Below are 14,054 nucleotides of genomic sequence, written 5' to 3' on the forward strand. Positions count from 1 at the left end.
AACAGCAAAAACAACAGGAAGAAAACAGATCACAACAAAACAGATCGCAACAGAACAGAAAACACAAGGCCATTTCACTACTGTATAGTAATCAATAGTTAAACATACATTGCTAAACGTTATTTTAATGCATACACTAAATGTTCCACTTCACATCACAGAGAAACTAAAATAACACGCTGGCAATAATCTTCAAGCTGCTGCTAACGAACTGAAGATGCTAATAACAAGAGCTGCATTTGTACAAACACTAAGTGCCAGATCCGCTGCTAATATGCGAGGCATGTAGGAGCACATTTTGATAGATGTTAATGGTATATAATTATAGAACACTGCTATTAGGCAATGTGATTTTATAGAGGACCATTGCCCCTGGCACTGTGGCCTGATTGCTGTGAGTGTTGAACTAATGAATGTAAACCAAGTCTGTTTGCAACAACAACTCATGAGAGAGAGACAGTGAGTGTGTGTGTGGGTGTGTGTGTGTGCGCATGTAATTAAAGGGAAACGCAGGCGTGGACATAGTCAAGGGCATGCTTGTTCATAGATAAGCACACACTCCAGCACGCACACACACACTTTATCACATAGGAAACAACATATCTAACACACGTCAGCGTGTAAACTCATCCTCTCATTATGTTTTTCATCTCTTCACACCTTGGTCAGTGCCTCACTCTCTACTGAATCAATGCTATGTTTAGCCAGCAAGTTGTTAGCATTCTCACTGCTCCTCTTCTCACTTCTTTTTCACCCCTCTAACGACTATATTCTATTTCAGATGGATGGGAATACAAATCCTTTAGAGCATTTTTTTCTTGCAGAATACCATTCCCATTAACTTCAATAGAGTGAAACCAGATGTATAAAAATGAAGAATGTATTTATCTGCCGGGATACTGAACGTATACCATTATTTTCCAGAAGCCTGCACCCTTGCTCTGCATTTTCTCAAGCCTGTTGTTGGGTTGGGCAGTGAGACACACCAGGCTGCGCTGGGCTGGTGCAGTACGAGCCATACAGTCCTCCCATGCCCTTGTACTCTGTGCTGCGAGGGGTTTCACCCCTCTAGGAATGCACTCCCTATAATGAGGGTCAGGGGTCATAGTGCTGCCGCGCCTGGAGGCCGGGATCTCCTAGGCACGCTCAGTCACTGACTCTGTCCCTATATTTAAATCTCGCCTCAGGACATGTTTTTCAAAAGGGCATCTCCTAACTAGTTCCTGGTTACTAATTAGTTTTGTGCCATGCTATTTGTCTTTGGGAACCTGAATGAGGAAGGATAGGAGGGGTGGGGTGGGGGGGGGGGGGGGGGGTGGGGGGGGGGGGGGTGGGGGGGGGGGGGGGGGGGGGGGGGCAAATGAGGCAGTTCGAAAAACTGCGTATGGTTTGCCTCAGCGCAGATGATGATCAGTCAGAGAGTCCTCTGCTGTGAACACGCTGAAGTATGTATCAACAGAAATTAATACCAGTGCTTGTTTTGCTGTGTTTGAGTTCAGCCCGCCCGCTGTTTAGTGACAACATCTGTGTCGTACTGTTGTGGCTGAAATTAAATAAAGACTTGGAATTTGCCCATTTTTTTTCCGAGCTGCTTTTAGGAGCTGCTTTTAGGAGTGGTAACAGTGCATGCTATCACTCCCAGCTGGCTCTCCCTCCCTCCCTCCCTCCCTCCCTCTTGCAAGTCAAATCATTATTGGATTACATTTTCTGGCTTCATAAAATGCGGTTAAGAGGCACTTTAGTCATATGTGCATGACCTGCTTTCCAGAGATGGCTATCAGAGCAAAAGTGACAGGTCAATTGCTGATTTCTGTTCCGTAAAAGGGAAAGGGGCTCCCCACCCTGAGCACTCTGAAAGGTCGCACTCTCTCTCTCTCTCTCTCCCCTGCTCTCTTTCTCTCTGTCTGTGTTTCTCACACACAAAAACTAAAGTAGTCTTGTAGCAACAGCACACACTCACAGCAAGAGAACGCGGCTCACTGTGTGTGTGTGTGTGTGTGTGTGCTTGTGTGTGTGTATGCTTCATAAGCCTGAGCGTGTGTGTCTGTATATAATTGTATAGTGGGGAGACACACACTTAATGGAAGTGGCTCTTCACTCTGACAGCTGGGTGGTGCAGATGAAAGGTCTGCTGTAGCATGTTGTCTACCACTTGTGGAGTATCCGAAGAGACCCAAAGCTCACCAGAGTGGACGTCACCACAGCAAATGCTTCAACAGCAGACACATTATCTTTGATTATAATTGCATGTGACAATAACCAACCCACTCATATTATGTACAGCACAGTACAGCAACACACAGATGCTGTACATACGGATACAGAGTGAGATCTCGGTTATTTTCAGTTGCACTGTGTGTGCCTCACTTGAAAGCAACAATTCTGAAAATATCAAAGGTGCAGATATTGTCAAGTACAAGATGCATTTTCAGTTTATCTGCTCTTTGGCTTTTAGTCAATGTGAAACTCAAGCAATTTGGTAGAACCCTTCCATAAAGCACAACTCACAAGATAGATATTTAATAATGATGACCAAAATCCTGACATTAAAGATATAATATGTATTGTATTGTTTTATTGTATTGTATTGTATTCACATTATCCAATATGTTGGGAGACACATTTAATGGAAGTGGCTCTTCACTCTGACAGCTGGGTGGTGCAGATGAAAGGTCTGCTGTGGCATGTCGTCTACCACTTGTGGTGACAAAGGCCTAACGGAGTTGACCCATATCTGACAGTGGTGACAAAAACACACAAAAAGAACACTCACTTCTATTAATATATATATATATATATATATATATATGTGTGTGTGTGTGTGTGTAAAGCCTATGTTCCCTCAACTAAACCCTGAAAAAGTTAATGACTATCAATTCGCAAAAGCAATAAAAAAGCAGAAATTGCGGATGCCACAGATTTAGCAGTAGTATTTATATATTATTAGACAAAGTAATAATCTATTTCTATTTTTGATTCAAATGACTCAAACCCATTGAATATCAACTCTGTAATTCGCCTGTCACCACCATCTGACAGAAAATCTGATGGAGTTGACATCTGTCAGTGTTAACATAATTGGCATTTTGTTCACAAAACAAATGGAGGTAATGTAGCAGCATGATGCTAGATGCAAAAACTACATACAGAAACAATTCAATTGAATTCAATTTTATTTGTATAGCGCCATCTGCCTCGACCGGTTGGGGTGAGCAGAGTAAAATGGGGAGAAGCGGGGAGATGGGTGGAAAAGAGGGGAGAGAAGAAAATTATCTAAACAATATCCTTAGGAATTGGAAGACGGTGTTGACATATCATGGTTGTGACACAGGAGATATTAACACTAAGATTTAAAATACTGTAAAACTATAAAATATAGTGTATATATATATATAAAATAGAGTGACTGCGGCCCCTAATATTGTCTTATTCTATTACATTTTAATAAATGTCTGACGGTATTGACAAAAAGTTGGGACACAACTTTGAAACCTTATGAAATATGCATGTGTCACTGAAAAATAACTTTGCTCTGATATGATATTAAGTTTTTCCTTTTAATAAACAAGCTCTTTTTAATCATTAAAAAAGATTTGTATCCATTCTACTGCACATGAATGATTGACCGCTTCTCTGTGGACATGCTGTTTTAGATGTAGTGGGGAGACTGTCATAGATTTGATATAAGAAATATTAAATTAAATTGAAGGGGATCATTTTGTGGAGTACATTCTATTATTAATCCCTCATAACTTCTACAATTTAAAGTATTTTCATTTTTAAACCCAATAGCAATTTCAACTGCTGGACGTGTTTAGTCCCAAGTCTCAAAAATTAGTATTTAAAAGTTGGCAACTTTAGGCTCACGTCCCTTTTGTCCAGACGAGAGGAAGGCCAGAAGTAACACATCTTGAAGTGGCCAACAACCATATGCTATCTGGGTGTGGCTGTGTCAATCCGTGCTATATGGGCGTACGACAATGGAAAAAACACTACTAGCCCCTCAGCTGCTTTTTCTTTGCACTATTTAATTGTTCACTCATAATGAGTTACGTCATCCTTGAACATGATTTAAACTGGAGTCATGTCCGATAGATTTTCATGTGGTGGTGAACTCCCATGATCCCATGGCTGCTTCACAACATCATCAAAAAAGTGTTTTGTTTTAGTTTTGATTGAGGGATGCCTAGTGGGTGAAGTTACATATTGCACGTCCGAGTCCTAGAATGTCTCAAGCTCCCAACTACAGCCTGTTGACCATAATGCAACCTGACTGTCTCTTTGTTAGGTCCTCCCCGTCTGTTGCCGTGTCCATGTTTTAAATCATGCCCTCAGTTTAAAACACAGGCTTTCCAGTTAATACATTTGTGGACCAAAACCAGAATACCCTGATGACATCATCATCGAACTGCCTTACTGTTTAGTCTGATGACCCTGGAGCAGGCCTTTCCCTGATGGGAAGAGTTTGGTCATCGGGGAGATTCACCTCACCTGGTCTGGCTGCAATATATAAGCTGGTGACATCCAGTCAGTCCCCCTCTCTCTCCCATGGCTTCCACAGCATTAAGCTTTGGTTGTCATTTTATTATTATTATTTATGTTCTTTTCATTTCTTTAAATTACATTTATTTTTCTTGCTCTTCCCTACCTTGTCCAGACTTGAGCCGGATTTTGAGATTAGAATTAGCTATTGAACATTAAAAGCTTCAGACATGAAGCCACATCTGCATTCATTTGCAGTCATGTGTCTGACAAATCTAGGCAATACAATAACTTTCCTTTTAGCTTTGCTTTGGTCTCCACCTACTCCTGGGGAATGTATAGCAACAGTGTCTGGTAAAGCTGCCGACCTGGTGTTTTGTGCTCAACAGGGTTTATCACAGCCTAGTAAAGTTGTAAAGGTAAACAAGGCTAAAATTTGTTTAAAGTAAGGTGCCAATTATTTGTGGCAGTTTCTATAATACTCAGCAGAACAGTGATTAATGATGTAGGCATGAACAGTGTTTTAATATATTATCTATCCAGGAAAACATTTTTTGGAAAACAAGTTCAGCTGGGGTTTAACTTTTGTGCCTTCATTTATATTTCCACACCTACACACCTCTTCACTTACTTTTGGCTTTTGCTTGTTTTAGTTCTTGTCATTTTTCTGGTATACAGAAGTAATTATTAATGTCTTGCTGCAGAAGTTGCTGGGAATTAATGGCAGAAAGGTAAGCAGTACAAATAGTGATCGGGCATGAGTGCACAGAAAGAAATGCACATTTCATGAACTCAGAGACCAGCATTAGAGATGTTTTTGGAGTTGCGGTGTAAAAACAGCACGACAGCAGTGGCCGCCGCATCTGTACAACTGCTGGTTGGAGGAGCACTACAAATGTTAATGAGCTGTTTTGCAGTGGGTGACAGGTGTCAGGTGCATGATGGCTTTCTGGATTCCTGCCAGTCCATTACGAGGCACTCCTCATTGTTTCAGCCTTTGTGCTTCAACTGTATAACGATGACGTGTTATCATTGTTAGCAACCCTCATTAAAACTAATTGGTATTGCTACTTGAAAGGTAGCTCATTACCTCGAGGAAAACAGCAGTGTTTTGTCTAAATACGGAATGATCACATGACAAACACATTTATTCGCCATACTGTTTGAAATCCACCCCTATACATATTGACAAATTGTGAATGAGATAAAAATAGCTAGATATTCAAAAATATCCAGGTTTCCTACATGGAGAGTCCTTCTTACCCTCTGGATCCACGTGGACAGACAGGCATGGTGGGCAAGTAGATTTTTGCAGTCACAGAAATTCCTCAAAGGGTCACTGGCTTGAAGTTCAACATCCCGGCATATAAAGCACTCCGGTGTTTCTGCAGAAGAGGAGACGATAGAGGTTGTGAATGATTGAGCACTGATTTCACGTTACATCAAAGACAGATCCCTGATTTACATTAAGACTTGTTGCTCGTGAGGAGATTGTTTACTGGTCATAGTATCATTGTATTTGCTTTAGATGAAGACTGTGTCAAATATCCCTCTTATACTATTTCTTCCTATCACAGCTTTCAAAACACACTGCACAGCTCCTCGGAGCATTTCATGATTGCCTTGTTCCTACTCGGAGAGAGTGACAAAGTGTTTCTGGGCTTTCAAAGTAATTGCAATAGGTTGACATTATGGACAATATACACAACAATGCAGATGTGAGACTGATATTGAATGAAAATATTTATTTGATTATTATTATTGTTATTATTAATAAGGATAATAATAAGTATATTATTGACATTGTTATTATTATTATTATTTCCTATTATTGGGAATATTTTCATTGCCAACCATGACCCTCCTGGACCTATGTCTAGTGTTTTACAAAACAAAATACTGTGTAGAAACTACTTTCTACTAATAAATAGACACTGGTTGTCAACATGTCAGAGAAAGTGACAAGACTGTATTTTAACTGTCCAGATACCAAGAATGACCTACACATTTTCATTTCATTTTTATCTTAATTCTCTACACATTTAGGAAGGTTTTTTTGAAGATTAAATTTGACAGGCCTGATGTCTTACATTGGACTTGTGATTTGTTCATGATAAGCTCAAGGCAATATAGAGAATACATCTAATCTGACTCAAAGAGACGACACAATGAAGTAAATGCTGTCCGTCTGTATCATCCATACAGCAATCAGAAATGGGCTGCTGTATGCTGACCCCTATAATCTGATACGTGAGTGGCTATTTTAGTGGGAAGCTTCTGACTGAGTCATTTAAATCAGCATTTGCAGTTTTTTTTACTTTGATTTATTTTTAGTTAGAGCAGCTTAAAGGTACAAGACTTTGTCCCCACTAGTACACGACTGGACTCATCTTCCATTGGGCAGCTCCATATCCAACACACATGCAAACAAATGATTTAAAGAGGCTTGTGACCACATAAATGAAACTAACAACATATGTATCATTCAAGAATCCTTCAAGCTATAACGTGTGAGATAATGTTTTTTTAGCATGCAAGACCAAGTGCATATAACACATTTTAAAGGTGCATTGGTACATGTTTTCATTGGAGCCCTTTTAGTGCAGCTCAATAAACTGAAATACAACACTGACAGATTTTCACCATCTAAAGTTGTTGCTGATATTGTGTTGGCTACCCGGTAAAATGTTATTTTATATATATATAAATATTTACCCGCCTTTTACTCTGTTTTGGTCTATAATCACCAGCTAGTCACTGAGTTTGTCTGTCTGCCCTTTTGTACATTGTGGTTGAAAACAGTGGAGTCATGGGCGATAAAACCAAAACAATGCGTTTAATGACGCTTAAACATTCACAGTACGGATACAGGCAATTTGACCCATTGTTTAAAAAAAGGAATCAGTGCAGCTTTAAGTGCCACACACCAAACCATCAATCGTCCTAGAGAATGTGGTGAGGTTATTCTGGTTTAGAAGACTTTTGATGAAAAGAATGAAACTTGTTTCAGTTAAACAGGAATGTTGATGATAGACGATGTATAAATGTCTTGTGTCTTGACTTATCCTGTTTTTTTCCCTCTTTTATCACAAGTTTCAACATTTACATGGATAAAAAATCGTTATATTCACATATATTTATAAGTTAACAAAGTTACTTAACAACTTATCACAGCTTGTTCTGTGCAGGGTTGCATGGAGCTAAAGCATATCCCAGAAGGCACTGGGCAGGATACTTTCTTGACCGGTCATCAGTGTAATACAAAAAGCTGGGAAGATGTTCAAACACACACGACTATAATCTCAAGATTTTCCACCAATTTGTTGTTGTGGATATTTCGAGATATTTCTACAGCAGCTCATTAATACAGTAAAATGTGTGAAGTGTTTAAATCGAGTGAAAATAAGGATCAGGAGTTGTTAACTGCTGATGACAACACATTGTTTCCTGCCACCACAATTGAGAATTGCTGCTTTAAACTCAAGCTAGTCGAGCAGTAAAAGGATCCATCCTGGTTCAATTAGGAACGGACATAAAACGCGAGCGGTGGAATACATCATGTGCTCGCTGCCGGGCATGTCGTCCTAGCCCAAGGCCGGGGTTAGCCACAAGACGCATCCATTGTTTCATGCTTCATTGTGCTGCAAACAGCATCTCTGATTTAACAGCAATACATCGTCAGTGATGAGGTGCTTTGACGCTAAATATTGGACAGTAGCTGGGAGCCAGATTTGTTGGTTTCACGCCATAAAACACTGAGATTCATCAGTGAGGGCTAGCTGTCATGTGTGGGCTCGTCTGAGGGGGGGATAAAGTGCTGCCTCAGAAGCACCTGTCTCTTTGGGGGCTTTCCATGAGCCGCATTGCTTCAGGTGGAAAATCTATCTTCAGTTGAGGAATCTTTTAATCAGAGGGTTTTTAATGTAACCCATCAGTATCTGTGTAAGCAGATTTTATTACTGACCAGGCATATATCTCTGCTTGCATTAATATCTGAGACAGGCTGCAAACTAGTAAAAGCAGATATCCTCTAATGTCTTAATACTAATTTTAGTTCAGTTAAAAATCAAGTATTTTTACATTCTAATGCAGTGCCTGTTCTCAACTTGTGCTGTGTTAAAGCTCCGGAGCAAATTCAGAATTATTCCTTGTCATTAGTGAGTCCTCCTCAAACAGTTCTACAATATACTGTCACTTTGTATTGTTTGTGTGCTGGACGTTGTGTGCAGAGATTTTTAAAAACAGTCTATGGTGCAGAGAGAAGTGAGCACATCCTACCTGGTTTATCTGCAGTGAGGATTTCATAGTCAATGTTTTTATTTAATGAAACTGAATCTGCTGTTCACATGTGTGGTTTATATATAAGTATGAATGATTAGAACTTACTGGTGTTATTTCTTCATATACTGGATTTGGGCTATTTCTGAGGTCTGTTAAGCAACTGACACGATCTTCAGACCCAAGTTCACAGCTTTTAAAATCAAGCTCTAATTCAGCTTGACATAAAGCAGCGGAAACAAGTTTTTAGCCCTGAGACATATTGCCAAACAGTAGGTGATTATATGAATGTTGTTGCAATGACGTACATATGACCGCATGCAGACTGACAGCAAAAAGTTTGTGGAATTGGGAATTTTATCATTAGGGATTCTTAGATATATGTGTGGTATCTGGCTGCCAGTTCCTTTACCAGACTGTTACCGACACCAACCACCTGGCCAAGAAATAGAAATGACTCAAATACTAGTGTGTGTCAAAATGTATGTTTGCTTCCTTTTCGTCTGCCTGTCTAACAATATATCAGATTTAGTTTGTTTTCACTCATTGTCAATATAACTTTGTGTGTGTATGTGTGTAGAGGAGTTTGAGGAAAATAATGAAGCCATGTAGAGACATACCTATAGACTATGACGGTCTAGTTAACAGGCTGTCAGATTGTATCAACAGCCTGACCGAAAAATATTTCCAAAGCTACTGTGATGGCATGTTCACCAATTATACCCACAAGTCATTTTTAACATTTCATTCCTCCAAATCTGTGCTGCTTTTACGGTCATTATGGCAAGCCCCAAGGCACTTCAGGAGCTAAATAACGGATGCACTGCTGCTGTGAGTATAACTAGAGAACAACATTACAACAGAGATGTAAACATGCGGCGCGTCAATCGCAGCCGAGCTGACAAGTCTGCATGATCTGCGACTCCCATAATTAACTGTCAGCGGTGTCAGTGTTCGGCAGCGTTTCACATGAAGGTGAGCGCTCGACTAACGGGCTGAAGTCACCCTCTGTGCACGATTTAACAGCAAACAAAACTTCCTCTGTGCAGCAGCAGCTCTGGCCTGTGTTGTTTCCATACAGGCTGATGATGTACTAAAACAAAGTTTGTCAGTTGGAGACGACACTGATCTCCCGCTATCACAGAGGAAAATACCAACACCAGCTCCATCAAGAACTCTGTTTACTATACTCGACTTTGTGGAACTGGCTTTCACTTTCACTGCTGCGCAGTAAAGCACTGACGTGAATAATAAGGAACAAAATGGTACAGAAAAGTACAGAAGCCATCGTCACAACAGAAGTGGTCACACTGAGCAGTGGCACATGACCAGTTAGAGACACTCTACAAGTACACTATACAGTAAGACAATGAGGAAAATGCCAGATTGGGATGATTTAATTGTCTGTTGCATTGCTAACGACCTCATTAACAAAAGAATGATGGGAAATCAGCATGGTCTGGGCGAGGAACCGCCTGCGTGACAGCCATCTGGCTACAATGGGGGGTGGGGTTGGATGGGGGTTGGGAGAATGGTAAGCTAACACCACAGTCGACTTCCAAGCGCAGGGCTCGAGCACCTCTAGATGGAAGCAGGGATTAGTGTTCTGCTGACCAATGAGAATTCACCTTTTGTTTTTCTCTTCATAACACAATCCAAGTCACTAAATGAGATTACAGAGATGATAAGGACCAACAGCTCTGTAAATTAAACACATGTGCCTGGTACTGACGTGCAAAACACATGTCCAACTTTTCTTCTCTCTTAATGCACAACCGTTCTTTAAATGTTATGAAAGGAATTAAGCAGTAGAGTAATAATTCCTCTGTGGATTCACCTCACGTGACTGAACACAAAGGCACTTTGAAACTGACATGATGTGGGTTTATAGCGACTACAACTAAATAAGAAACAAGATTGAGCACATACCTCCACCAAGGCCCAACAGTGCCCCCATGAAACCACATTTAAATTCACTAGTTACAGATTTTATTTGGATCTGCACCAAGTGTCACACACTCATAAATATCAGTCCTCTACACATGCCTGATTTTCTGAAGATCTTTTAGAAATCAACAAAAATATTGAAAAATGCCGGTCTTGCAATTTAAAGAAAGTGATAAAAAGATATTCCTGGATTCGCCCCTGATCTGGATCCACACCGAATTTAAAGGTGTTTTGTTGTTGTAGATGTCCCACCCCTCAACAAAAGTTCATGGAATTTGGTTCAGTCAGTTTCTGCATAATCCTGCTAACAGAAAAACACGGATCAAAACAACCCACTGGTGGAGGTGATGAGTTGAATCTTTGAATCTCACCTCCATGATATTTGAGAGACATGTTCATATTGTTACACGTTAAAGCCACACTCAGTTTAGTAATTCACTTTACTTGAGAGGCTGATAAAAAAAAATGTATGCCTCAAATCGAAGCAGCAGAGGATGAGGTAATCTGAGTTTAGTCGTAAGTATGGGTAAAGCCTCAAATACCCCAATATAACGCAACAGTTATATCATCAGGCCATCACCTCGGAAATCTCCCTCCAGAGCCACAGAAGATGTTACAAAGACGTAGTGTTTTCACAGGGTGACCTCCATGTGTACAATCAGTGGTCAGTGTCGCTGTGAGTGAGACCGGTCACTGGAGAAGAACATGCATCATCAGTGGTGTGCATGCAGTACTCCACGTTGTGTTCAAGACACATGTAATGTTTGCTGTTCAATGTGAGCATGTTTACTCAAATTGCTTGTTGGTAAATAGCATTATGAGATTTAAGCTAGTTATTGAGCAATTTATTAAATGACCAATCTTTAATGGAGCAGAGGCTCAGCAGCTTTTTATTGTCATTGGGAGAAGGCCTGGATCCCTAGAAACGTGTTAGTAGTTTTATCCTGTGCCATGCTACTTTTTTATGCAGTCTCTGTTCTAAACCTGCCTGGTTGCTTGAACTGTGGTGATGCTGGTTCCAGTTTTCTTTCTGAAACTGTAAAAGTGACAAATAGAAATAGAGTTGTGGTAAGAAAAGACAGACTGCAGGACTCAGCCCCTGAGTCCTGTTTATTCAAAGTTCAGTGAAGCTCAACTCAATACACAGAACCCCTAACTGGAGAATCAGGATGTTGTTTCTGTTGTCGTGAACACACCCATTGATGTGAACGCATCGTTCACAACATCACATCGTTGATGAGTCCCAGCCACAGCTGACCAAATTTGATAGTGCACTTCCTTGTGCCCTTAACAATGAGCAAGCTGGAGCTGATAAAATGAATGGTTCTTGAGATATGTGTTTCACATTCAGACAGACAAACAATTATTTCTGGAATTAATACATAATGCATTTTTTCTTGTCAATACACCATGTTAGACTGAAATCGTATGTCTTGTTGAGGTTGTTTTGTTTTTAGTCTAAAATTTTAGGTTAAAGGTCCAGTGTGTAAGATTTAGGTGAAGGGATCTATTGGCAGAAATTTAATGTAGAATAATCCTCATGATGTTTTCACTAGTTCTTTTCATCTAAACTGTATGAATTGTAGTTTTCTTTACCCCAGAAAAGACCCTTTATATTGAAATACTTACATTGAGGGGGTCCTCTCTATGGTGTCCGCCATGTTTTTTACTTAGTCCAGACTGGACACACTAAACACCTTTTGAGTTTTTATGACAATTAAAGTCTACCACAGTTTCTTTTTCATGTTTAGAAGGAGAGGGTGAGGTGAGCAGTTTCAACACTAGATATCACTCAATTCTACACACTGTACCTTTAAGGTATACAAAGTTTGAGAGTGAAAGGAGGGCTCACAAGTAATGATTTCATAAGGAGCCCAAACTTTTCTGCAATTATGAAAATGTGAACGAATAAGTAACTGAGTGTTAACAGTTGCTGAAAGGCTTATTTTGAACGGGCACACATTCAAAATAAGCTTACGCTCACTTTCACTTTCAGTGTGTGTCACCCAAACCTTTGCTTCTGACGACAGTGGGCCGTGTGCATATTGTTTTATCTTTATTTACATCTTTAGTAGTTTTAAAACTCTGGAATTTCCTTCATGGAGGATCAATAAATCACATAATCTTACGTTGTTTTAACTACGATACATCATTTGTGTTCCTGGTTTACAGCTGAAAATAAGTGTAGGATTCTGTAAACAACTCTCATGTCCTACTCTAGGAGGTAGAAGTTTTTTAGCCCCAGTAGCATTCCTCACAATTCCTAGGAGGGAGTGTAGGATGTTGACAAGAGGCCCCCGGTACAGCAACATCTGGATAAGGTAGAGTTGGCACGTCCAGATGAGAAAAACATTTCCACTACTGAGGCTATTGTCAAAGTAGAACTAACAGCATGTCGCTCATGAGATAGGAAAGGACACTTTAGGATGTCAAACTCACCGATGGATAAACTCCTGCAGGATCCAGCTGTAGACAGTAGTTGGTAGTCACTGCCCATTTTCACTCTTTGTTGTGGCTCAGAGACGACTTCTTCCACCCACCCTGAGTACTTCCAGATCCCAGCAGTTTCCTCCACTTCCTGCTCACATTCCTCTCTTTTCTCTTGCAGGGGTTATGCAAACATTTGGAGACAAATTAAAGTGTCAAAACTGAAAACTTTATACTTTCTGTTCCTGCACTCCACCGTCAGCTGATCACTCTGTGTTTGAGGAAGTAAAAAAGTCAGCAGCCAATCACAGCGGCATACTGGGGCACGTCAGAGCAGGAAACCCAATGATGTAGAAAAAAGAAAAGCATTGGCTCTGAGCTTCATGTTTTCTCTGTCTAAATATAGATGTTATGGGTGAGAAAGTTATAATAGTAACACAACTCAGAGGTAGAGTCTTTCTTTTTTGTTTTGGCCACATTTTGCTGAGGAGAAAATGTATAAAGTTTAGAGTTCATAAACACGGAGTATCATACTTCCATAAAAACAACTGTTGCATCACAAACCATTACTGTTGAGAAATGACTAACAGATTTTGGAATTTCCCCACACTTCTTTCTGCACATATCCGAGCTGTGGAAATGATTTGTCTCCCTATCACTCTATGTGGTCACACTTTTAACCAGGGCAGGGTAATGTGGCAAAAATGACCGAGAATTGTATAAACTGCAGTAAATTAAATCAAATTATCTAAAAACTTAATTTTACACAAATGAGCAAAAATCAATCTTGTCATTACAAATCTATTTAAATTCTGTGCTTTATCCATATGATCTTATTATCAGATTTTAAAACAAAAAAGTTACAATGTACTTTACAGTCATTTCAAGATTCAAGATTGAAAACACAAAAGAATACAATA

The 14,054-nt window shown here is 39.9% G+C and overlaps 1 protein-coding gene across 1 annotated transcript in view; it reads right to left on the bottom strand.

Moving 5' to 3' along the window:
* LOC109625528 (uncharacterized) overlaps positions 1 to 13,722 on the bottom strand; it is a 72,410-nt gene extending 58,688 nt beyond the window's left edge. Inside the window, exons 1-2 of the mRNA XM_020080791.2 lie at positions 13,147 to 13,722; positions 5,746 to 5,867 (exon numbers count right to left, since the gene is read on the bottom strand). Coding sequence (XP_019936350.1) covers positions 5,746 to 5,867; positions 13,147 to 13,204 — 180 coding nt within the window. The 5' untranslated portion in view covers positions 13,205 to 13,722. The remainder of the gene's footprint in view (positions 1 to 5,745; positions 5,868 to 13,146) is intronic.
* Positions 13,723 to 14,054: the final 332 nt, after the last annotated feature.

The sequence above is a fragment of the Paralichthys olivaceus genome, chromosome 3 (genome assembly GCF_024713975.1).
Source record: "Paralichthys olivaceus isolate ysfri-2021 chromosome 3, ASM2471397v2, whole genome shotgun sequence".
Classification (NCBI taxonomy): Eukaryota; Metazoa; Chordata; class Actinopteri; order Pleuronectiformes; family Paralichthyidae; genus Paralichthys; species Paralichthys olivaceus.